Source organism: Bacillus rossius, chromosome 16 (genome assembly GCF_032445375.1).
Source record: "Bacillus rossius redtenbacheri isolate Brsri chromosome 16, Brsri_v3, whole genome shotgun sequence".
NCBI classification, from domain to species: Eukaryota; Metazoa; Arthropoda; class Insecta; order Phasmatodea; family Bacillidae; genus Bacillus; species Bacillus rossius.
This window is the reverse complement of record NC_086343.1, coordinates 38,787,054-38,814,156: the sequence shown is the minus strand read 5'-3', so window position 1 is coordinate 38,814,156 and position 27,103 is coordinate 38,787,054. Positions and strand designations below refer to the sequence as shown.

At 40.6% G+C, this 27,103-nt stretch overlaps 1 protein-coding gene across 2 annotated transcripts in view; it reads right to left on the bottom strand.

Annotated features, from left to right (window-relative positions):
* LOC134539803 (nose resistant to fluoxetine protein 6-like) overlaps window positions 1-27,103 on the bottom strand; it is a 194,394-nt gene that overhangs the window by 68,401 nt on the left and 98,890 nt on the right. The window contains exon 1 of one of the 2 annotated variants that reach the window (XM_063382074.1): window positions 26,501-26,707. The exons of the other annotated variant lie outside the window; for it this stretch is intronic. Within the exon in view, the coding sequence (XP_063238144.1) occupies window positions 26,501-26,684 (184 nt within the window). The 5' untranslated portion in view covers window positions 26,685-26,707. Of the gene's footprint in view, window positions 1-26,500; window positions 26,708-27,103 lie in introns of those variants that run through there. 2 annotated transcript variants of the gene reach the window in all.

Here is a 27,103-nt window from a genome sequence, read left to right as displayed (position 1 = left end):
TTTGTGTTCTTTTTTTTCAGTTTGGTTAGGTTATCGTTCCTCCCCCCTCCTTCCTCATCGCGGATGCCGTGCTCTCAAGAGGATCTGCGCAGCTACGGACCTGAGGCTCCTCCGCCTGCCCGCTCCGTCATGGTTACTGGTGCCCGCCCGCTATTCGCTGCGTCTACGAGGCCACCCGCCTCTTTCGCTGTCTGAGTCCGTGGATGCGTCCATGTGACTCCGTCATTCGGAGTTTCGCATCAGCATGCTGCGGTGAGACTCTTTCCTGGCTCGCCCTGAGGCGCCTACTTGAGTCGCCGCGTTGATGGAAGCTGTCCCTCGGTGAGCGAGCGGCCGGCTGCTCTGCCGTGCTGGTGTGCCGGCGTGCTGGCGTAAGACTTCGTCCCGCCAGTCTGGAGCTGTGATGCATGCCGCATGCGAGCCTGCACGATGCACGCAATGGCACCTGGAAGCCCTCGTTCCCTGTGAGCATGCAACCCGCTCGACAGGGGTGCAAGGTGAAGAGTCGACCCTGCCAGGCGCCATCGGCGTCAGCTGTTGTGGGGACGCCTGCAGCGGTTACGTCCAGAATTGCATCTGTCTGTCGACGTACGAGCTTAAGAGCTCGTTGCTACAAATACTAACCAAAAATGAACTTTCCTGGGACGTCCCTCAAGATCAAGAAAAGTCTTCAGCGCTGAAGATGCTCCCTTAGGTCTTTGTATTTGACCTTTTTAATCCTTCAAGAATCCTTGGCCATTATATACGGCGTATTAATTTTGTACTGACAGTTGATAATAATTGTGTGTTTGTCCTAAAAATTGAACAGTGACAATGACATTGAAGGAGAAGGCGGCGGGTACCGTGGTTTAAGGGCAGGGGAGTTGTACGGTTAGGTCCGCTACTTTCGAACTGCGAGCGTCATCGCGGGCGTCCGGCACTCTGCTCCCCTCATCATTCTCCCTCCTTTCCCCCCCCCTTCCCCTAGTGTTTGTTCTATTTGTACTCGTTCCCCCACCCTTTCAATATGCGCATGCGCGCTTGCGGCGCGAGCTTATAAATTCAGCTGCAACCATGTTGAGGGCCATCTTCTACTGGTTGACTTTGTCAGGCTTGGTTGTCAGCAGTAGCTGATCTGTTGTTATTTTACTAGCATGTAGTCCGAGAGCTTCTAGTTAAACTTCGTGCGTGCGCGACCTCAGGGGAGAAATGTAAGTTGGTTTGAGTCGTCAGTGAGGCGGTGGCCCTCACCCTAATGTAGAATCATTTATTCTTGAATTTGTTCTGTCTAAATTCCTTTTCGGCCGCCACCATCAAAAATTGTTTGGATTATTGCTTTAAATTTAACTTTATCTTCGCTTCCGTTTTTCTGTTTGTAACTGTCTCCCCCTGAGACGTCGTCGCACGTATTTGTCTGTGAAAGTTTTTTTTAAGAATAATGTAACTTCTTCTTTCTTGTACCTGCACTTTGCATTAGTTTTGTAAATTCATTTTTGTAATATAACTTCATTCGTGAAAATTATGAGTTTCGAGTTAACTGCGCATTGTCTCTTTTTGACGATCGTTGATTGGATCGCTTACTGTGTAGCCGGCTTACCCATTAAAATTATAATTGTCAACTAATTCGCTTTGTCAGGAATTGTTCTCACTTTATGTATTCAACCTTGCATTGTTTAAACTTAACATTATCAGAAATGTTAACGTAATATTAATTTTGAATTAATATTGAATTTGAATAAAATGTCTGTGTACCTGAAACCATTTACCTTGCTTACCTAACTGCTCCAATCACGTAAACCCCAGTCCTAGCCAGGTTCTGGCCTCCCTCCAACCCCTAGTAGGCCCCACACATATTTCAGTTTGTTAATTAAATTGCTTTTTGTTTAATTTATTGTTTAGTATAATAAATTATAGTAGTTTACATATATTCTTTAATTCAAAACATAATTCAATGAGTCTGATTCATAAATGCTATTTTCTATCGTCTCTACCAATATGCTATCACTTATATATTTTTTTTTAGAAACGCAAAACAAGTTTTATTTTAGTGAGCAAATTTGCAATTTGCAGCTATAATAATCTTGTAATCTGCAATTCTGTGTGCAAATTATTTTAGGCCAATTGACTATGTCAAACAATTTTAGGTCAAATAACTTTAGGCCAAATAACTTCATGCCAAATGAATTTAGGTAAAACTATTTTAAGTCAAATAACTTTAGGCCAAAAACATTTATGCCAAATGGTTTTAGGCCAAATATGTTTAGGCCAAACGTCTTTAGGCCAAATAATTTTAGGCCTAATGACTTTAGGTAAAAAAAGTTTAGGTCAAGTGAATGTTCTGAAACAGTTTTAGGCCAAATATTTTAGGCCAAACGACGCGCTCCCAGAAAAAGATAGTCAACACAATCAATAAAGTCAGTTTAAATTAGAAAAATTAAATTAATAAAATTTAGAGAATAATAAATATATATGACATAATTTTACTAAATATTATACAATTATTAATTTTAGATATTTATTATTTATTATTTAATGTTTTAAAAGAAAATAATCAAATTTAATAATAAATTTAAAAATTTAATATATGTTAATTCATTTTTTAAATATTTACAATTTTCTTATTTAAATATTCACTTTTTATTTTTATCAAAAAGTTTTCAGTAATTTTTTTTTAATTTTTTTTATAAATATTTAATATATATTCAATTTATTTATAAATATAAAAAAATATTTTTATTTGACGTTCGATTTTAATTTTTATCACAAATTTTTTATTAAATATCTTTTTCTATTTATTTTTTATTTTGTAAAGTTTAAATAACCAATAATAAATATTTAACATAATTAATTTAAATATATTTAGTATTAATTATATTTATAATAATATTTGAATTTATATTAATAAATAACACATACCGATAGTTGGTTCTCTACGTTAGACCTGATGAATGGTTACTGTCATGTTGAGCTACACCCAGTGGATAAGGAGAAGACTACTTTCACGACAGGTAGTTGTCTGTTCCAAATCACTGTGATACCATTCGGGTTATTGAACTTTAAAGATATTGATGGAACTTGTGAACGGCTTGACTCTGAAAACATGCCTAGTATATCACGAACATATTTTTGTTGTATGGAATAGAGTGAAGGAATATTTGCAAAATCTCCAGGATTAATCGACAGGCTTCATCATGTTCAATTTAAGTTCTAAGAAGTGCTTCTTGTTCCAGCAGGAGGTATCATTCCTAGGGCATATCGTATCACAGGATGGAGTGCGAACAGATTCTGAGATCCATTTGTTATGGAGTGGCCTCAACCTAAGAATAATCTTTAAGTAAGAGGTTTCCTGACACTCTGTACTTACTATGGACAGTTTGTGCCTGGGTTCCCGACAATCGCAAAACCACTACAGCAGCTGACCGAGGACAGGCGAAAATTTATATGGACTTCAGCATGTGAGACTGCACTTCAAAAGCTTAAGAAATCCCTTTGTACTAGAACCATACTTGTCTACCCCCATCTACATGGAGAGTATATACTCGACACAGATGCAAGCGGAAATGGTTTGGGTGCTGACCTGTCCAATGTTCAAAATGGAAATAAACTAGTAATAGCATACTGCAGCAGAGTTTTGGCTGAACAGAACTACTGCGTCAATATACGAGAACTATTAATTGTAGTGAAGTCTTGGCAACATTTCCACAAATATTTAAATGGGAAAAAATGTAATTTACGCACTGACCACACCGAAATTAAGTGGCAACTCCGGTTAAAGAATCCAAAGAGACAACTACCAAGGTGGATTGAACAGATACAACAATATGACTGTCGGATAGAACACAGAAAAACCGAACTCACAGCAATGAATGCCGATGCCTTCTCCCGAAGACCTTGCAAGGTAGACTGTAACCATGGCAACAGGGCAAAGAAAAATGTGGGGACCGAAGATATTCGGCGAACAACAATAACAAATTGGGAAGAAAGATGGGATAGTGCCAGCTTGAAGGCAGTGCAGTGGCAAGATCCTGACCTGGCACATTCTATAAGCTGGTTAGTGAGTGGTTCTGGAGCTTACTGCGCACAATTGGATTACTTGAGAATTGTGAATGGCTTACTAATGAGGGCATGGGAGAGTTCAAATGGAAAAGTAGTTACCATGCAACTACTCCTGCAAAGAGTCTAGTGGCAGAGGTGTTGAAGGAAATCCATGACAATATCTCTGGTCGTCATCTAGGGGTGAACAATACTCTAGCCAAGACCCGTCAATGCTACTACTGGTTGAGGTGTCGCCAGGATGCGGAGGCTTGGTGTAGACAATGCGAAGCATGCTCGGCTTAAAAGGGACCACAACACCGGAGCCGTGGGAAAATGAGGGCATACAATGTAGGGGTCTCCTTCGAGAGGACAGCAATCGCCATCGCTGGACCATTTCCCAAGACTAAAGAGAGTAACCAGTATATTCTGGAAGCAATTAATAACTTAAGCATGTGGCTAGAGGTTCAAGCACTTTCTAATCAAGAAAACTCTTCCGTTTCGGATGCAATAGACAACAGCTTAATTTGCAGATTTGGGATCCCAATGGAGATCCACTCCGACCAAGGTCTAAATTTAGAGTCGACAATATTTCTGGAGGTTTGTCGCTTACTGGGAATAAATAAAACCAGGTCTACACTCCTACATTCTCAATCCGATGGCATGGTGGAGAGGTTCAACAGTACTCTCGAGAAACACCTTGCCAAAGTTGCAGCTGAGCATCAACGTAATTGAGATCAAAACATCCAGTTGTTCATAATGTCATATAGATTTTCCATCCAAACTCCACTGGGCAGACCCTTGCTGGCATTGTATTCGGACAGGAGTTGAGGCTGCCCTGTGATGTCATGTTCGGTTATAACTGTAAGGAGCCGACCAACACCACTGATTAAGAAAATCGTTTAGAGGAGCAAATGGTGCTTGCACATTAGGAGTCTTGAAGGAATGTTCGATTAGTGACGAATCGAATGAAGATGAGGTACGACCTGAAGGTATAACTCAACTAGATTTCAGAAGGGCGATTTGGTGTGGTTGTAAAACCCGCAACGAAGGCAAGGAAGGTGCCCTAAGCTTCAAGCATCATGGGAAGGCATGTATGAAGTCTTGAAGTGGCTAAATGATGTGGTACACCGGATCCAGAGAGGAAAGAGGGCATGGATAAAAGTGGTACATTTGGACCGCTAGAGGGAATATGCTGGAAGGGATGTGTTACCTGTACGTGACGAACAGGTTTAAGGAAGGCCCGAATTCTGATGTCACGGCGGCCATATTGAATGACTTTGCCTTGACCTTTGACTTTGACATTGACAGCGGCGGCCACCTTGGATACACCATTTGAATTTTATACCCCTTTTGGTTTTCTAGAACTTTCCGAAATTCTTAATTTCACCATTTTGTTTTGTGTAGCTTTCCACCATTTTCAATACCCCCATTTTGTTTTATAGAAATTTCAATTATTAATAATTGTGACATCACTAAAGAAATTTCCGTTATACCCACCATTTTAAAAATTCATACTTTTTAACAGAAAGTATAGGGAAAATGTTTGTAATTATAAAAAAAACTAACTAAGCAAATTTCAATAAAATAATATTTGAAAAAACACTAATAAATAGTGACCTCGGTTCGAACAAACTGAGTGCAAAAATAAAAAATTGCGACCAATCCATCCTCCACGGAAGCCACCCACCGGCAGACTAATCTGCCACCACTAATGCCAACTAATATGTAGTCATATCCACTATTTTGTTTTTGTATGCTAGAGTTCGCCATCTTGTTTCATCTCCTGGAGGCCACCATCTTGTTTTCATATGCTAGAGGATGCTGTCAATATTTTTTTATCCTCTACATTGCAGTAATAATTTATTTCCAGGATGTCCTCCATATTGACTGGCATTTTGAAAATCCATAATTTTTAAGCTAGAAATTTGGGGAAAAATTCAAAATTCATGAAACAATCAGCAATCCATCCATTATTCGATACTTGAATGTTAAAACATACTTTACGTACAAAATATTAATTTCAATAATTATGGTGAAAATTCCAAAAAGAAGCTTAATTCCTGTAATACCAACGTAAAGCTAGCCGATAGTGACATTTTGACCGCCATCTACAAAATTTGTAATAATTAATGTGGATATTCGGGGAAACATTCCAAAAATCATCGAATAAATCACTTATTTAATTACTGATTAAATCGATAGATTCCTGTACTTTTTTCAAACATTAGTCAATGCAATAAAATTATAAAAACTCCATAAAAGTTACAAGTTTATAAAACAAAAAACCAAAAATATTTAAACTAAAATTATAGTACCTAAATTATACACTGCTACCAAAAAATCACTAACAATTTATTTAATAATTATATTACATAAAAAAATTCTGTTTAAAATTAATTTCCACATTTCATTGTGTGCAGGTATAGAAACTGTAGAGCCGTTAGCCCCGATTTTCGAGGTTGATCAACGAAATACTTAAAGCACATCTTACACACACAAATCTTATGCTGATGTTTTGTATCCTGAGTTTTCACAAAGTGGGAAATTTTTTTTAAGGTAACAGTAATGTGCAGCACTGCTTTTATTTGTCACAAGAAAAAATCGAAAATGTCTTTTCTTTCTTGTTTAGTTACCATAATCGGACACAACTTATTTAACTAATTTAGAGCACGCACATTAAGTATAATTTCAGGGTTATTATTCTCAAAAAGATTTATATAATTTAATGTTGTGGGAAAGTCCAGATCACTAAATTCGTACTTATTCTCCAATGCATAATATCTCTTATTAAAACATTTTGTTGACTTCCTTCTACAAATCTTGCCAAAATAATCTATTTAAACAAAACTGATCATTCAAGTTTAATCAACTAACTACTGTTCTTTTTTGGACGATCGACTCAGGCAAAGCAATATATGGTAATGCCTGATGTTATGGAAGCAAACTAGTACTTGTTTGTATTCCTATGCACATATTTTGGTGACTACTCAGATTATTACAAAATGAAAAATTTTTATCATATTTTTTTGCACTAGTATGTCTTCCGGGAAAATGTTAGAGACCTACTGCTGGTTATAACATGCCTTTCCAAGTTATCATGTTGCCCAAATTGTTTTTTACACTTGTCGCACTGAAACAGTGTTCTTTTTTTTTTTTTCCACATTTGAACATCTGCTCCTTTCATGTTTGTGTGGACTTGATGATGTGCTGAAAGTAGTATATAAATGGGGTTCCGAGATCTGGCTTCTGGCTGTGGAGCCGAGAGCCGATCCACATCTCTGACGTCTCGTCCATCTCTGACGTCACGGCGGCCATCTTGGATAAGCGTAACGTGACACTTTTTCGTGCATGCAGCCGGCGTAACGGGACACAGCGTAACGGGACATAAAGTAACGGGACAAGTAGATCACGGCGGCCATTTTGGATCCGTCATCTTGGATCCGCCATTTTGGATGACGTCATTGTGTGTTCTCGAAAATTCCGGTGGTGATGTGTTTTCCGCCATATTGGATGATGACGTCACCGTTGCAATTTTCGTTACGGTCGCCATCTTGAAAATCCGTAATTATTATCTGATTTTAATGAAAAAAATTCCAAAATTCATCAAAAAATTAACTTATTCGAATTCTGATTGATTATATCGATTCCCGTCCTTGGTTCGATTCCCGGTGAGTGCAAACATCAGATCCTTCCTCCATGAAGCTACCTAGACTGATCTACCACCACCAGTACCAAGGTATATATCATCAACTGGTATGACATCATGTCCGCCATCTTGTCTTTATCCGCTGGAGACCACCATCTTGTTTTCGTCAGCTAGAGTGTGCCGATACCATGTAGTATAATTATCTGGTCACTAAACTTGTGTCCTCAACTGTTGACATTGAACATTGACCTTGAAATTTGACCTTGACCTTGAACTTTGACCTTGACCTTGAAATTTGACCTTGACTTTGAACTTTGACCTTGACCTTGAAATTTGACCTTGACCTTGAACTTTGACCTTGACCTTGAAATTTGACCTTGACCTTGAAATTTGACCTTGACCTTGAAATTTGACCTTGGCCTTGAAATTTGACCTTGACCTTGAAATTTGACCTTGACCTTTACCTTGAAATTTGACCTTGACCTTGAAATTTGACCTTGACCTTGAAATTTGACCTTGACCTTGACCTTGAAATATGACTTTGTCCCTGAAATTTGACTTTGTCCTTGTCGACCATCATGGATCCGACATTTTATGTTCAGTACATGCTACCAGAGGATACCACCTGCCGGAGTACGCCATCTTGTGTGTGTACTTGTATTATAGAGTACATTTCCATCTGGATTATTTTATTCTAACCCGCTACAGTGCAGTAATCATTTATTACGGAGGTGCCCCCCGCCATCTTGAAATTCGACCGCCATCTTGAAATCACGTAATAATGTAGCTAGAAAAGCGGGAAAAAATCCAAAATTCATCAAAAAAATCACTCATTAACTTACATATCGATTCGATCCGCTCCAGTCCTTGGTTCGATCCCTGAATGATGCAAAACATTTAATTTTATGAAAAAATAATAACTTCAATAAGCCACGTTCAACATTCTTAAAGAGACTTTAAAACCTCTACTACCATCATCCTATAAGCCATCAAGACCACCATATTGAAAATTCGTAATAATTAAACTAAAAATTCAGGAAAAAGTTAAAAATTCATTAAATAAATTTGCAAACAATATACTGATTAATTAGGTCGTCTAAGGTCCTTGGAACGATCCTGGACGAAGCTAAAATAAATTTAATTTAAATACCAGAAAAGCGTAAGGTTCGAGAAATAAAACACCACAAAGTCGTTTACAAACATAATATTTATTACACAATTTCTATCCTACTACAGAATCACTTGCGAAAGCCAGCAAACTTATAAACATTTAGCTTTGCATAAACGTGCAACGACTACTTCTTAGCTCCAAATGGCTCCAAATGCTCCAAACGGCCTCCAAATGGCTCCAAAAGCTCCAACAGCCTCCAAATGCTTAACACAGTTCCAAATGGCTCCAAATGCTCCAAACGGCCTCCAAATGCTTGACAGCACCAAATGTTTCCAGCAGCTCCAAATGCTCCAAATGCTTGACAGCTCCAAATGCTTCAAAAGGCTCCAAATGCTCCAAATGCTCCAAACGGCCTCCAAATGGCTCCAACAGCTCCAAAAGCCTCCAAATGCTTGACAGCTCCAAATGTTTCCAGCAGCTCCAAATGCTCCAAATGGCTCCAACAGCCTCCAAATGCTTAACACAGCTCTAAATGGCTCCAAATGCTCCAAACGGCCTCCAAATGCTTGACAGCTCCAAATGTCTCCAGCAGCTCCAAATGCTCCAAATGCTTGTCAGCTCCAAATGCTCCAACAGCCTCCAAATGCTTAACACAGCTCTAAATGGCTCCAAATGCTCCAAACGGCCTCCAAATGCTTGACAGCTCCAAATATCTCCAGCAGCTCCAAATGCTCCAACAGCTCCAAAAAAAAGGCTCCAAAATGCTCCAACAGCCTCCAAATGCTTAACACAGCTCCAAATGGCTCCAAATGCTTGGCAGCTCCAAATGCTTCAAAAGGCTCCAAATGCTCCAAATGGCTCCAACAGCTCCAAAAGACTCCAAATGCTTCAAAAGGCTCCAATTGCTCCAAGAGCTCCATCTTCAATTGGTTTCAACTGATTCCAATACTTTTATCGAACTTGGCATGATTACTAACATGTCTTTATCAGTATACATTTTGACTGGCAGTGGTAACGTTTTTTACACCTTTAAGTTATAAGTTTTATTTAGAAATCAGATTTCGATAAATGATAGCTTCCATCTGGAAAGAAAATATATTAATTTATCTTCAAGTTTATACACATACATTTAATTTAATCCATTATTGTATGTAGCCAGCTTCCCTCAGTTCTTTGAGTATGAAGGATATTTCTTTAATGTTCGAATAGTTTCCTGCACAAAGCGATCCATGTAGTAGTCGTAGCCTGTTAACCAATATGTTAGGATCTTCCCATGAGGTATAATCAATCTCATCTGCTGCCTTCTTCATCCTTGCATGTTTATAATAAATATTATCTCTGGTGTCTATCGTTTTAACACCAACCACAAGGTCACTTTCGTCATCTTGCCAGTGATTATCACAAGCTTGATCAGGATAATTTATTTTATTACGTCGTTTCCATCGTTTTGGTCTCAAACCACCATCACAGTCTTCGCTCTTGCATGCTTTTGGTGCTTCAGTACAGTACTCAATCATGTCAGCCTCAGATGTGTCACCACAGTCTTCGATCACGCCAGCTTCTGATGTGTCACCACAGTCTTCAATCATGTCAGCACCACAAAGTTGATCAGGATAATTTATTTTATTACGTCGTTTCCATCGTTTTGGTCTCAGACTGCCATCACAGTCTTCGATCTTGCCTGCTTTAGGTGTTTCAGTACAGTACTCAATCATGTCAGCCTCAGATGTGTCACCACAATCTTCAATCATGCCAGCCTCCATGAAAATGTGAAAGATGGAGAACCACCTGAAGCTTACAAGGTCGAAGACTTTGATGAATCATCTGAGGCTGGCATGATTGAAGATTGTGGTGACACATCTGAGGCTGACATGATTGAGTACTGTACTGAAACACCTAAAGCAGGCAAGATCGAAGACTGTGATGGCAGTCTGAGACCAAAACGATGGAAACGACGTAATAAAATAAATTATCCTGATCAACTTTGTGGTGCTGACATGATTGAAGACTGTGGTGACACATCAGAAGCTGGCGTGATCGAAGACTGTGGTGACACATCTGAGGCTGACATGATTGAGTACTGTACTGAAGCACCAAAAGCATGCAAGAGCGAAGACTGTGATGGTGGTTTGAGACCAAAACGATGGAAACGACGTAATAAAATAAATTATCCTGATCAAGCTTGTGATAATCACTGGCAAGATGACGAAAGTGACCTTGTGGTTGGTGTTAAAACGATAGACACCAGAGATAATATTTATTATAAACATGCAAGGATGAAGAAGGCAGCAGATGAGATTGATTATACCTCATGGGAAGATCCTAACATATTGGTTAACAGGCTACGACTACTACATGGATCGCTTTGTGCAGGAAACTATTCGAACATTAAAGAAATATCCTTCATACTCAAAGAACTGAGGGAAGCTGGCTACATACAATAATGGATTAAATTAAATGTATGTGTATAAACTTGAAGATAAATTAATATATTTTCTTTCCAGATGGAAGCTATCATTTATCGAAATCTGATTTCTAAATAAAACTTATAACTTAAAGGTGTAAAAAACGTTACCACTGCCAGTCAAAATGTATACTGATAAAGACATGTTAGTAATCATGCCAAGTTCGATAAAAGTATTGGAATCAGTTGAAACCAATTGAAGATGGAGCTCTTGGAGCAATTGGAGCCTTTTGAAGCATTTGGAGTCTTTTGGAGCTGTTGGAGCCATTTGGAGCATTTGGAGCCTTTTGAAGCATTTGGAGCTGCCAAGCATTTGGAGCCATTTGGAGCTGTGTTAAGCATTTGGAGGCTGTTGGAGCATTTTGGAGCCTTTTTTTTGGAGCTGTTGGAGCATTTGGAGCTGCTGGAGACATTTGGAGCTGTCAAGCATTTGGAGGCCGTTTGGAGCATTTGGAGCCATTTGGAGCTGTGTTATGCATTTGGAGCTGTCAAGCATTTGGAGCCATTTGGAGCTGTGTTAAGCATTTGGAGGCTGTTGGAGCATTTTGGAGCCTTTTTTTGGAGCTGTTGGAGCAATTGGAGCTGCTGGAGACATTTGGAGCTGTCAAGCATTTGGAGGCCGTTTGGAGCATTTGGAGCCATTTAGAGCTGTGTTAAGCATTTGGAGGCTGTTGGAGCATTTGGAGCTGACAAGCATTTGGAGCATTTGGAGCTGCTGGAGACATTTGGAGCTGTCAAGCATTTGGAGGCCGTTTGGAGCATTTGGAGCCATTTAGAGCTGTGTTAAGCATTTGGAGGCTGTTGGAGCCATTTGGAGCATTTGGAGCTGCTGGAAACATTTGGAGCTGTCAAGCATTTGGAGGCTGTTGGAGCTGTTGGAGCCATTTGGAGGCCGTTTGGAGCATTTGGAGCATTTGGAGCCTTTTGAAGCATTTGGAGCTGTCAAGCATTTGGAGCATTTGGAGCTGCTGGAAACATTTGGTGCTGTCAAGCATTTGGAGGCCGTTTGGAGCATTTGGAGCCATTTGGAACTGTGTTAAGCATTTGGAGGCTGTTGGAGCTTTTGGAGCCATTTGGAGGCCGTTTGGAGCATTTGGAGCTATTTGGAGCTAAGAAGTAGTCGTTGCACGTCTATGCAAAGCTAAATGTTTATAAGTTTGCTGGCTTTCGCAAGTGATTCTGTAGTAGGATAGAAATTGTGTAATAAATATTATGTTTGTAAACGACTTTGTGGTGTTTTATTTCTCGAACCTTACGCTTTTCTGGTATTTAAATTAAATTTATTTTAGTTTCGTCCAGGATCGTTCCAAGGACCTTAGACGACCTAATTAATCAGTATATTGTTTGCAAATTTATTTAATGAATTTTTAACTTTTTCCTGAATTTTTAGTTTAATTATTACGAATTTTCAATATGGTGGTCTTGATGGCTTATAGGATGATGGTAGTAGAGGTTTTAAAGTCTCTTTAAGAATGTTGAACGTGGCTTATTGAAGTTATTATTTTTTCATAAAATTAAATGTTTTGCATCATTCAGGGATCGAACCAAGGACTGGAGCGGATCGAATCGATATGTAAGTTAATGAGTGATTTTTTTGATGAATTTTGGATTTTTTCCCGCTTTTCTAGCTACATTATTACATGATTTCAAGATGGCGGTCGAATTTCAAGATGGCGGGGGGCACCTCCGTAATAAATGATTACTGCACTGTAGCGGGTTAGAATAAAATAATCCAGATGGAAATGTACTCTATAATACAAGTACACACACAAGATGGCGTACTCCGGCAGGTGGTATCCTCTGGTAGCATGTACTGAACATAAAATGTCGGATCCATGATGGTCGACAAGGACAAAGTCAAATTTCAGGGACAAAGTCATATTTCAAGGTCAAGGTCAAATTTCAAGGTCAAGGTCAAATTTCAAGGTCAAGGTCAAATTTCAAGGTTAAGGTCAAATTTCAAGGTCAAGGTCAAATTTCAAGGTCAAGGTCAAATTTCAAGGTCAAGGTCAAATTTCAAGGTCAAGGTCAAAGTTCAAGGTCAAGGTCAAATTTCAAGGTCAAGGTCAAAGTTCAAAGTCAATGTTCAATGTCAACAGTTGAGGACACAAGTTTAGTGACCAGATAATTATACTACATGGTATCGGCACACTCTAGCTGACGAAAACAAGATGGTGGTCTCCAGCGGATGAAGACAAGATGGCGGACATGATGTCATACCAGTTGATGATATATACCTTGGTACTGGTGGTGGTAGATCAGTCTAGGTAGCTTTCATGGAGGAAGGATCTGATGTTTGCACTCACCGGGAATCGAACCAAGGACGGGAATCGATATAATCAATCAGAATTCGAATAAGTTAATTTTTTGATGAATTTTGGAATTTTTTTCATTAAAATCAGATAATAATTACGGATTTTCAAGATGGCGACCGTAACGAAAATTGCAATGGTGACGTCATCATCCAATATGGCGGAAAACACATCACCACCGGAATTTTCGAGAACACACAATGACGTCATCCAAAATGGCGGATCCAAGATGACGGATCCAAAATGGCCGCCGTGATCTACTTGTCCCGTTACGTTATGTCCCGTTACGCTGTGTCCCGTTACGCCGGCTGCATGCACGAAAAAGTGTCACGTTACGCTTATCCAAGATGGCCGCCGTGACGTCAGAGATGGACGAGACGTCAGAGATGTGGATCGGCTCTCGGCTCCACAGCCAGAAGCCAGATCTCGGAACCCCATTTATATACTACTGCTGAATAACGTACAACAGTATTTTCACTGGCGCGAAGAAATTCCACCGTTCAATGGAGTCTGAAGTTGCTGGCGAAACTTCAACCCATGGAACATCTCAAGTCGATGCCGGGATCAAAGATTGCATCGAAATGTCTTGCAGTTGATGGTACTGATGACATTGGGGTTTCCACGGCGGCCGGCGCCGCTGCTATTAAGCTCTCTGCTGCTGTAGACGTCTCTGCCTTCGTGGTTTGGACCATCAGGGTCCCGATGTCGATGGTATACCGTTCACCAAAGCCATCATTGGAACAGCAACTAAATCTAAACCTACTTAAGAAAGCCGATCCACCCTGCATCATGTCAGAGGTGGACTGAGGAGTCCTGTCGTCTAGAACTTGCTTATACCTGTATATTCAAATTTACTGGTATACTACATGAGTGGAAAGAATGACAATTTTCGAAATTAATTTTTTATTTAGTTAAAATGCAGGAACCTAAAAATTATATATATATAAACTTTCAAGTGGCAGATTTAACCATTTAATAGTAAAAAAAAATATTTAAGGTTAGGGCATCAAGAATTTTTGTAAACAAAGTTTTTTAGTGCTGCATGGACTGCCTCATAGAATCTGTTTGCAACAGGTTTGCTGGTCTCGAGCTCAGGAACAGTCTCAGGCTCAGAAACACAGGAATCTGACCGGTCATCTTCTTCGGCAACAACTTCTTCAGTGAGACATTGATATACAACGTCTGTGACCACGATTGCATGGCTATGCCTCGAAGCTTGTTCAGACAGGTTCACTGAATGAACTATGATCACACGCACATCGGTTGGGTGTCTGCCTGGATGCAATGCATGTCGCAACACGTTGCAAAATGCCCATGTTTGGTGTTGCACATGCAGGCGAGGTGAGTACTTCTTAAAAGGTGTCTGGAAGGCTTGTGCGTGGTCTCATGTGCTAGACGGCACAGTTTCTAGGTTCGCAGCAATCTAGCCGCTGCTTAGTCGGTTCGTAGAGCACAGGAAAGTTTTTAAATCCAGTGCTGAGCATGCTTCATCACAGATTTCCGTATATGAGCACAGATATCCAGTTTTCAAGTAGCTGAACTCAACACTGCTGAAGCTAGGTCTTACGCTCACATACACATTGGCAGGATGAAACTAAAACATCTTCTCCAGGTCGGACGACTACTAAAGGCACGAACTGTTGCTATACCTTTATATATGCAGGCTCCTACTCACTCTGTGAGTGCCATTGCCTCATAATCTGCGAGTTTGTACAGGCATGTACTCGTTCAAATTTGTCGTGTAGCTGCATGTTACACATTGCACTTGAAGCAAGCATCGCTTCTATCACGTCATCGCCGCGTCATAGCCTTCCTTCCCTTATTACTCCATACCATCTCTCCAGCTGAATGTATTGTGTTTCCCCTTCTCTTTTTTCTTAGGTCCCTCGCCGACGATTTGCGATCGCCACGCCATCTCAGCGAGGGTATAAATTGATGTGTTCTAGTGCCCTCGGGCCTCTTCTGCTAAGTTTTGGTTAGGTGTAACTGCGGTCATTTCTGTCGTCAGTCCGGTCGAGGAATGAGCAAGTGTTCTGTATGTATATAACAAGTTTGGATTGAATGTCTAACGTGAGATGCTGGCACGAGACGGCCGTGCGTTAACGTAAAAATATGCGTGCGTTCCAGTTTCTTTAGTTTTAATGTTAGCTGGTTGTCAGGGCCATTTATTTAAGTTCATTATTTTTCTGGAACCACGATGTGTTTACTCCAACTTGTTTGCTTTTCGTTGCTTGTTAGTTCCGGGGCATTGGTATGATTAGCATAGCCTATTACAGTACCCTTGCTTGTTGCGACATCTTTGATTTATGCCACGTTAATTGTTCGCTTAACCTATTAAACACTTTAACTGCAAGATGTAATTTTTGTGTGATGTTGTCGAAGCTCCTGCACATGATTGTAGTCAAGGTTTTTGTGTGCCCATGCTTAGACTCTTTGCTTAGTCTTAATATTATTTGCTCTTCCTCATCCTCAACCAGAGCCAGGCTTGTCCTGTCACTTATTTTATTCTTGTAGGTCGTAATTTATTTAGTGACTTTCGTACGGCTAGCCCCGTGTTTTCTTTAAATTCATAATTTGAGCCACGTGTGGCATGTGAAATGTACCCCTTGCACTGCGCAGTACGTTAAATCAATTGACAGGGGTGTACTATCGGATACTCGCATTTTTTTATGCTTGAATATTTATTACTTGTCTTAATGGTCATGCTTTTTGGCTCGTTAACGTAATGATTATCTGATATCGAGTACTATTCATAGCCATGCTGTTTGGCTCCTAGCTGGTTTTCTTAAAGTGTAATTTGTTTGGACACTTTAGTCACTACCCATCTTATTGTGCTCGATCAAACTAAATTCATTTGTTTATTAATTTTGACATCTAAAAGAATATTTGAACTATATAATTGTATACCTTTCAAAGTTTAATTACCTATGCTCCAGAGGAGCTGCTTGTTACCATGTTTACCATTTGAGAAAAGAACAATATATATTGAATTATGTTTTTATAAATTATTTTATTATTTCTGCTATCACTCAATCATTTCTTTTTCAATTGTCCCTTCTATCAGGGATATTTATACTATTTCACCGATTGCTGGGCACCCCTGTGGGCATCGCCTAGATGTATCAGCTCCACAAGGAAGAGCTGGAGGAGAATGGGATGCCCGTGTCGCCCACCAACACCGTGGCAGAGATGCGTCCCCGGGTTGTCGGGTTCTCGCGAGAGGCCCCGGGCCTAACTGCGGAGATCCCGCCTGATGCGAGTCCTTCATCCTCTCCGTCCTTCCATTTAAAGTTATTTTTATTACTTTTAAGCCTTTGCCTATCCTGGGTGGGAGTGACCAGAGAGTTGTGCTTGAATTTGTCATAGCGGCGGAGCATTTATTTAAGTTAAATCTTGTTCCCTCTGACACCTTTATGAAGGCACTACTAAGTAAGTTGTCCGGTACTTATGTACCTTTGTTGACAGAGGCGATCGTGCAAGAAACGAGTTTCTGTGATTTTAAGAAATATTTGGTGCGATCAGTCTGTCCTCCAAGGATGCTCGACGCACGCAAGCATGAGCTTGTATTTTTGTTACAAAAACCACATGAAAGTGTCATGCAGTATGTCACCTCGGTAACCGCTTATGTGGAAGCACTAGAGCTGAATATTCCGGAGGTTGAGTTCGTGCAACTCATTCTGGGAAATTTATCGCCGCAGGTTTGGCAAAATTGCGCCATGCTCTCTCCGCCTACTACGCTCGATAGTGTACGTGATTGGGATGGTGAGGTTGAGAGCCGTCTCACTGTGCTTGCTAAGTATCGAGCTGAATATCCTGCTGCCCTTACCGCACCCGCTTGAAGTGATCCTCGTTTAGCGGACCGTGTTTTCAGGGCGGAATCTTTGTTGCTCGTGTCGTCGACGCAAGCTGTCTCTTCCGGTGACGTGGGGTATCGTCCCGCACCGACGCCGCGAGGGGCGGGCTGGGCATGGTGGCGGTGTGAGTGACAGGTCACCTGGTGTAACCGTGACCTTGAGCGGCGCGGAAGGTGGTGCGAGCCGCGAGGCCGGGAGGTGCGCAAATTGCGGCGCATTTGGCCACGAGTGCACTTAAAGCAAAGAAAATGCTTTCCCTGTAAGCGGTCAGGGCATTGCCGAGCTGACTGGCCGGGAAACGGGCGTTGACGGGACGGAAAAGAAGCCGTTTCGTTTGCGCCCTGCGTACCAACCTACCTGCATTATTTATCAGTTAAGATCCAAAATTATTGTTTTCCCTGCTCTCATTGATACAGGTGTCCCGCGATCTGTGATAAGCGAGGAGCGCCTCTCAGTATTATTGCAGCAGTATCCCTGGTTGAGTCAGTGCTTGGTTACTGATTTAGTCTTTGCTAACGTCCAGTGCGTGCGCGCAAGTAAAATTATTGTTTTGCATATCAAAATTCATGGATATTCGTGGAATAGGCCTTTTGTCGTTGTTCCCAGACTTTCCCCAAAATAATTTTGGGATTGGATTTTTTGAGTAATACTCACTGTGTCCTAAATGCCTCTCGGCATGAGTTGTGTTTTGGTTTTGCCCCAGCAGTAAAACTCCAGTTGCATCATGATGCGAGTGTGCCTATCGTCATGTCCTGCGACACCTCTATTTCTGCGGACCACGAACAGGCAATTACTGATCTCGTCAAAGCCTTTCCCGAAGTTATCACACGTAAGTTGGGGAAATGTGATATTTTGCCGTACCATTTTCACCTGAGTGACAAGGTGCCAGTACATTGCAAATATTATCAGCTTTCTCCCCCTATTCAGAAAATGTTGGCCGCTGACTTCATTTCCCCTTCTACATTAGATTTTTGTACTACTACCTGCTTGGTACCCAAAAAAAGACAGCTCAGACTTCAGGATTGTTCAACATTTCAGATGCTTAACCATAAAATTACACTAGATCCCTGGCCCTTGCCTACAGTAGAAAGCGTATTACAACACTTGTGTTAAGCAAAAAAATTTTCGGTAATAGATTTAAATCAAAGTTTTCACCAATGTATATTGGACCCTAGTTGCCGTAAATTCACTGCCATTTCCACCCCCTTTGGACATCATGAATTCAATAGAATCCCCATGGGTGTTAATTTTGGGAGTCAGGCCCTGAGCCATGTCTTGGACCATGAACTCAGTGATTTTAAATTTAAATTGGTTTTCAATTACATTGACGATATAATCATGTATAGTAACTCTTTTGAAGATCACTTGATCCATCCCAAGGAAGTATTCAATCGTTTGAGGGAGGTTTACCTCACTGTAAACCATAAGAAAATCAGTCTGTTTAAGAAACGTGTTAAATTTTTAGGATATATCACCACTGAGAGAAATTTAATCATGGATCCTGACGAAATCGCTCGTATTGTTAGGATCCCGTGCCCTAAAAATGTTACGGGTGTGCAGTGTTTCTTAGGCATGCTTGGTTACTATTCGAGGTTTATTTTCAACATTGCCCCCATTAATGCTCCGCTGAACAAGCTGCGCAAGAAAAACGTTCCTTTTGTCTGGGGCGATGAGCAAGAAAGCGTGTTCTCTAAGCTTAAACAGTGTATGACTTCACCTCCTGTTCTCATCCTCCCCGATTTTGAAAAGCGCTTCACTATTCAGGTTGACGCTTCTTCGACCGTTTTAGGCACCATCCTGGGACACCTAGAAGAGGGAAAATTTAGAGTAAGGGCAGTAGAGCAGGCCCTCTACTGCGGCGATCCGCCAGTGGCGCTATGGCACGTTTGCATATTCACATTTTCGGCCCCTAACTTGCTCTAGGAAATGAAACATGTGTATTTTGGTCATTTTAAATAATTTCACGAAATTTGTCATTCTGATTCCCCTAATAATATGAAAGCTACATCCATCGTTAAAGTCCTAAGAGACCAAGTTTGGCAAATCTTCGGACCACCCTGTATTTTAGTTTCTGAAAATGCTAAGTATTTTCAATCTTTTATTTATAAGAGTATGGGTTTAGAGTGGGCAATTATACCTGTTTACAGTACGGCTTATTTCCCCCAGGGCAACCAATCCGAAAGGGTGAACAAAGTCCTGAAGAGTATTCTCACCTCTCTCTACCGTGCTTACCAGACGTTATGGGATGCAGACTTGGACTTTGTGAACGTGTGTGGGTTTGAACTCCGCCCGTCACTCGGCCACTGGGTTTCCCATTTTCGTCCCTTTCCTGGTGAGAAAAATATCCGATCCTTTGCTCAATCAGTGGGAGATACTGCCACTGAATTCGAATTTGAGCGGTCCTGAATTGGATCTAGTTTTGGAGGACGTTTCCTGCAATCTTTCTAAGGCTTGGAACGTCGCAGCGTGAAAGTACAATGCCAGCAGGGCGCCCCATTCTTTTTCCGTTGGTGACATGGTGCTGTGTCGTTCGTTTACCTTACCATATTTGGTAGCGAATTTAAATGTTAAACATTTGCCCCTTTATCAAGGGTCCTTCAAAATTTTTAAATTCCTTGCCACTAATACTGTTTTATTGCAACCTGTTAACGATAAACGTCAAATTTAAAAGGCACATGTTTCACAGTTAAAACTGTTTGTGCAGTAATGCTTTAATTAGCTATATTTGGGTAGATGTTCGTTTTTTATTAATTTTTGAAGATAAGAATGTTTTTTGGGCGTAATCGCCAATAAATTACCCATATTACTTGTCTACTCTTTTCGAGTTATACATATATTTAAACATCTGAAGTCATCACTTCTAGTTTGATATCGGGTGTGGTGTAGTTCGTGTATTCGTGTGCTCGGTGTGTCGTCGGCGGTCCGTCCGTGTTCAGCTGCTGCGCGCGCGCCCTCCGTGGCTGTGCACGGACTCTGCGCTCGTGCGACCCGCGGAGAGACGTCTCCGCCCCTCCGTGCTGCCTGCCCGAGTGAGGGCCCGCGCCTGTCTGCGCCTGATGTGCCTGCTGCGCGCTGGCGTCCATGTGTCCCAGGCCTGTCTGTGCCTCGGTTGAGATGCCCGCCGACGTCTGCACCCGGTAGCACGCGGTGCGAGCGCGGCCGCTCGGTGAGGCAGAGGCCCTTCCTGAGACCCTGGTCGCCGTGTCGCTGTGTGCGACTGCGACCGCGTGCTCCTGGACGCCGCCAGAGTGACGTCAGGGTCGCGCCTTGTGCTCGAGCCGCGGTCCCCTCCCTCCTGTCTTGACCGCTTGCTGTGCCATGGGGACTGGAGCCCCTGTATCTCCGACTCCCGCGGGACTGCAGTGCACAGCTGGGTGCGGGCCCTCCAGGGGCGTGGTTCCTGCTGGGCTGCCGCCGCGTCGCTTCTGTTCCTGATCCTCTTCACTACGTCTGCTCGACGATGTACCGCTCGTCACTTCAAGATGTTTCTTCAAGGGCTTTATCTCTGGGTAGGGGGCACTTTAGGGGTGGGTGTTGAAGCGAGCGTCGCTTCTATCACTTCATCGCCACGTCATAGCCTTCCTTCCCCTCTTCTCTTCACCCCCTCTTCGAAAGAGTGTATTGTGTTCCCCCCCCCCTTCCTTTTTCTTAGATCTCCCACCGTGTTGTGTTGTGGCAAAAATTATTTCTTTCTTTTATTTGGGATTCGGGATGCTCACTATCGATCGCAAGGAGAAAAGAATTCGTCTTTCGTGATGGTGTATCTCAACCGACTTATCACATATTATTGAACTGAGTAATGAAATATTTGTTTAAGTTTCTACCTGATAAAAATATTGTAAGTATTTATTTAGTAGCAGAAATTCGCCAAATAAATATAACTCTGAATAAAATGACTTGAAACATTAAGTAAAAAACATTAATAATAAATTTTACTGCACTCTAGTGGGTAAGAATTAAACAAACATGATGGTAACTCAAAAGGAGTCAGTGTGTACTATATGACAGTAGTGCTGCTTGTATCGATTACTGAAAACAAGATGGTAGCAATGTCCTCGAGCAGGCGATGAGTGTCAACTAGCGCTTCTGCTAGCGAGTACTGAACATAAGATGGAGGATCCAAGATGGTCGCCGTGGTCAAGGTCAAGGACATCGTCAAAGTTTAAGTTCAAGTTTAAAGTTCAAGATCAAGGTGAAAAGCCAAGGTTAAGGTCAAATTTTAAGGTCTCGGTCAAAGTTCAATGTCAACAGTCAAGATCAAAGTTATAATGAAAAAAAATTAACTTTAATGGTGTCAGCACACTGTAGCAGGAAAAAAAACAAGTGGGTGGAGAGAAGAAGACGAAAAAAGATGGCGGACATGACAATATACTAGCGGTTGATATATATATACCTTGGCATTAGTGGTGAGAGGTCAGTCTGGTGGCGGCTTCCGTGGAGTAAGGATCGAACGTCATTTTTATTTTACCTCTCCGGATTCGAACCGAGGACTCCCTGACTTAAGTGCGTTTTTTAATTGTTTTAAGTGTTTATTAATTTAATTTGTTCATTAATTTTTAAGCTTTTCTCATTAATATTGGATAATAAAAAATAATTCTTAAAATGGCAGCCGAAACGAAATTTGCAACAGTGATGTAATAGTTCAAAATGGCGGTGTGTTTATATATTTACATTTTTATTATTTTTTATAAATTTAAAACAGTCACAATTTTTTAGCACAAAAATTACTAATTTTTAAGATGGCAACCATAACAGAATATGCAACTGTGTTTCTTTAATAATTTTTATTGAAAATATAATAAATTATTTTTTTATATTTTTATTCCGAATATCTAGCATACAAATTACAGGTTTTCAAGATGGCTGCCGTAACGATAATTGAAACATTTAAGTATTAATACAAGATAGTGGTTCTGTCTCGAACTGGATATAATATTATTCCTTCAAATAAAAAAAAATTACGAGTCCAAACATGTGTGTAATTTTTATATAACACTAGCTGCCCGACCCGGCTTCGCACGGCTATACTAATGGAAAAAATTTAAGACACGTCTCCCATTTACAGTAATGGTAAATAAAAAAAAATTCAGTGAATATTTATTACAATGCTGTATAATGTACCGGAGAGAAAATGAATAGCACCGATGGTTTCCCGACTCGTGCACGCAACGTACAACTGATGTACCCGTACTTCGCTACGGCAGTCTACAGGCAGATCACTCTTGCGCCGCTCATTATACATGCCCCTCCTTGTGGGTACGCCACTGACGCGCGATTCCCGTTGCCAAAATTTCAACGGTGATGAGGACTGCACTAACAATGAAATAGCCGTTGCCATAGAGACGAATGAAGCATCAACAAAGCAACAGCCGTTGCCATGGTGATTTCCTACCAAAAACTGGAAATAAAAAAAAAATTAGGGGTGGACTACCCCTAACATTTAGGGGTGGACTACCCCTAACATTTAGGGGGATGAAAAATAGATGTTGGCCGATTCTCATAGATACCGGATAAGCACAAAAAATTTCATCAAAATCGGTCAAGCCGTTTCGGAGGAGTATGGCAACGAAAACTGTGACACGAGAATTTTATATTTAAGATTTATTTAATTCTCAGTCTGGAAAATGTCTTGATGGCCGTGCGGTCAAAGGCATATGTTTTCCAAACTAGAGGTCAGAGCTGCGATGGTTAGAATCACAGCGCCTCCAATGTATTTTGGATAAAAAGTAAATTAATTAATACATCGTTAAGGACCACAGCAGCTCTGGCAGATAATGGAACATTGACCTTATATGATAAGAGAGAGCGACGCTGGTGCTCTCTAGGGACAAACAACAGAAACAAAGTCGTCGGTGTCCAGGTTTGGCAGCTTCCAGCAGAACTGAAAAATATCAATATGGCGGCCGTGATATCATCTCAGTTGGCAACCTCTAGCAGACGAAAACAAAATGGCGGACATTATGGCAGAATCAAAAAAGTGGCTGTAAGATCAGATTCAAGATGGTGGACATGTTATTAGAATTCATGATGGCGACCATAACGAAAATTGAAAAATTAGTGAGTGGGGCACTCAATTTATAGCTGGCGGATCCAATATGGTCTCCGAGGCTAAAGTAAAAGTCAAATGTTAAGGGTATCCAATATGACCGCCGTGATGTCACGCTTCAACATGTAGTTCGGCTCATCGGCTCTGGACCCTGGCCCTTGTCCCCGGAGGAACATTTACTTAGGTACTACTTAAAATGTCTTAATCTATGCCAGCTTATGTAATATCATAAACAAAATTTCATAAGGTATTAAAATAAAGTAAGAAAGTAATTTCTTATTTCGATACAAATGTAAACAACACGATTTTGGACACGAACACGCATTAATGCAAATATAAGTAAAAACATATTCGTAACAAATTCATGACATTCGAAAAAAGAACTAGTATTATCTACATATCAAAATCATCTCTAACGGATGATATATTTCAAACCAAAATTTCTAGAGGGCACAACACGTACCTACCACGTACGGTCATCACGCGGAGTAACAGGGTATTTCACCACTAGTAATTTAAACAGTTATATAAAGGTTAATTTGTTACCTTAGAAACATTTATCAGCATTACATCCCTGTATATGAAAAGATTAGGTATCTAGATTAAAATATAAGTACGGTAATTTGAAGTTTTGGAATTAATACGGTTAACACCGCGCTATTGCTTCGCACAACGAAAGCATACAGAGACAGGAGAAACTTATATGAACAACTAGCTGTACCCGCCCGCTTCGCTGGACGTGAAATAAGGTAACTGCATTGAAGGCAAATAATTAAGTAATGACTGTATACGCAAGACCCCATTAAAATTCGTATAGTAGTTGTGTAGAACACAGCGTACAAACAGACAGACAGAAAAAGAACTACTGTTTTATTATAGTAAGATAGATTGATTATTCTTACATGTTCGCATACATGCAGTATATGAAAAATCTGCTTGCATAGCTCTATACCTATAACTAAACGTAGCTGCTGCCCACGCTTTTTCTGCATGGAATTTTGTATTATCTTGCTCCATTTAGAAATTTTAACATTATAACATAACAGTTGATACAGTTGTAGTAGTTTTCTTATGTTCACGAATGATAATTTTTCTCACCTCCATTTCAGTCTTTGCAATAAAAATATGTTACTACCTAAATTTTGGGTAAATATGTTTCTACTTTCAAATGTAATGTCGGGAAGACACTTCATAAAATGTATTTGTAAACCACATTTACTGTTTTCCCGTCTTGAGCTAGAATGTAAAGATTGTCTGCATTACTGACCCGCGAGCAAGCCACATACATCTGGCCGTGGGAAAAACAATCAGACCTTAAGTCGACACCAGCTGCCTTAAGGCTCTGACCCTGAGACTTATTTATTGTCATCGCGAAACAAACTGCTATTGGAAACTGTGTGCGCTTGAACCCGAACGGGAAGTTATTCGGGATGATAGGTATGTGTGGTATGAAAACAGTTTCATCTGAGTCACATCCAGTAAGAAACTCAGCTTCGATTATATTTCGTTGTAGAGCAGTTACTTTAAGTCGGGTTTCATTACACAATTTTGGGGGAGTAAGGTTCCTATGAAGCATTATTGGAACACCGACTTTGAGAACAATTTTGTGAACAGGAAGACCACTTGCAGTGAGAGAACTCAAAAACTCAACTGGATAATTAGTGGCGTCGTCCTGATTAAGGACGCTGTTAAACGATGTATAAACCACTTCAGCCCCATTCAATTCGTTTAAAAAATTTTCATTGATTGCAGCAGCTTGGTCATTTCTTGGAATGAGTATGGCACGTTCACATAACCACGTATGTTCCTGATGTTGTATGTTTGACAGATCCCCGAATACCGAACGTATGAGTGCGTCTTCCGAAGATACGACTGTGCCAAGTATTTCTGGAAGCGTCACCTGACCCTGTCGCTCAGGGAGGGCACCTTCTCCAACTTTTAATAGAACACCGGAAAATTCTTGCGCATGAGAATTAACACCCAGCTGTGCTCTCATGTTAATTGTTAATTGCAGTTTTTTTATTTGAGGCCAGAGTTAAGAATTCTTCAGTGAAGCTTTGATTTCATTGGCTTTAGTCCCTCGACTTACAACTAGTAGAGTTTGCCAAAAATCTCTTGAAAAGAGTAGTGTGACATTCCCCATTGGTCTTTCATCGCACCTAATGTCCCGTAGTGTCCTGTCCACAGCTTCAACTGTTTTTTTATTCGCCATCGTGCATTCATCCCAAACGATTAGAGAGCAATCTTGTAACACTTTCGCCATATCACAATTTATTGTTATCGAACATGTTGGTGATTCATTAGTGTCTTTATGAGAGCACATTTTCATGAAATAAATCATTCAACGATAAAATCTGTTTATTTAATTTAACTAAGCAGACGGGTTCGCCCCTAGGAGAAAATTGAAGCGGCGAGACCTCGTGGACATAGAGAAATGACACACACTCACTATTTATGTGTCTATGAAACATGATTTTTTTCTGCAATTTAAATTGTAATATACAGAAAGGGTATTGAAAATTAAAACAAATATGGCGACACTACAAACTGCCAGGATCTTTATTTTTTTCTTACTCTCTACTTAGTTCCTTACAACAGCAAAACCTAATGGCTTCTTATATTGTTTATATTGTATGTCATAAAATTAAGATTTCTCTTCTTTCCTTGAGCCGATTTTGATGAAATAAAGCTTATATTACTTTCTCTGCTACTCTCAAGTTAACTTGAAAACCCCATTAAAATTCGTATAGTAGTTTTGTGGAACACCGCGTACAAACAGACAGACAGACAGACAGAAAAAAACTACTGTTTTATTATAGTATAAATAAGCAAAACCCTAAATAAAATATTCTTCTGAGAATCTCAATTTATGTTTTGCATGGTTTCCTAAAAGCAATCAAGGCCTAACTCATTTGAAAGATTAATATCCTGCGTCATTGTTTGTTAACTTTTGTAAAGACTACGATGATGAAATAACCCTAAGCACAAATAACACTATAAAGTTGTATTAAAGCGTGGTGTCGTGGAATGTGCTCTAAGAGAATGATACATACTCTGCACGGCCCACAGCGTGTAGTTGTCTAGTTCCTGCAGGAACATCCTGGAGTGGTTGTAGCAGCGGGGGTCTGCTATATGCTCGGAGGAAGCCACTACTGCAGGCAGGATGGGCGCTGAGTTGTACCACTTGTGGGCCAGTGCGGCCTGCAGAAGGCAGCAGGAAGCCACGAGCACAAGCATGCTCACCCAGCCTGCTCTGCGCGAACACTGACCGAGGGTAAGGTATCGCGGTTCACCTTTCGGGTCGAGGGAACCTGTTTTTTCTCTGCTTTTCTCTCACGGTGGGTGTTTTTTTCTTCATCGTGAATGAGTTTATAAACGTGTTTTCTGATATTTATCGCCTTCCGAAGTGCGCTAATACTCGTTTGAAGGTTCCGTGTCAAAGATATGATACACATAAATGTATTACCTCCATATTTAATATTGGTGTAACATTAGACTGCTAAGACGTCTTAAAATATTGTTAGAATCGCGACATGACGGTTGCTACATGCGGAATTCGTATCACAGAGGTGATGACCTGTACAGTGGCTTGCTGTGAAAGAATTAAGATTCCAGTTAATTTTCTAGGACAACCTTTTTTCTAAATTAAATGTTTT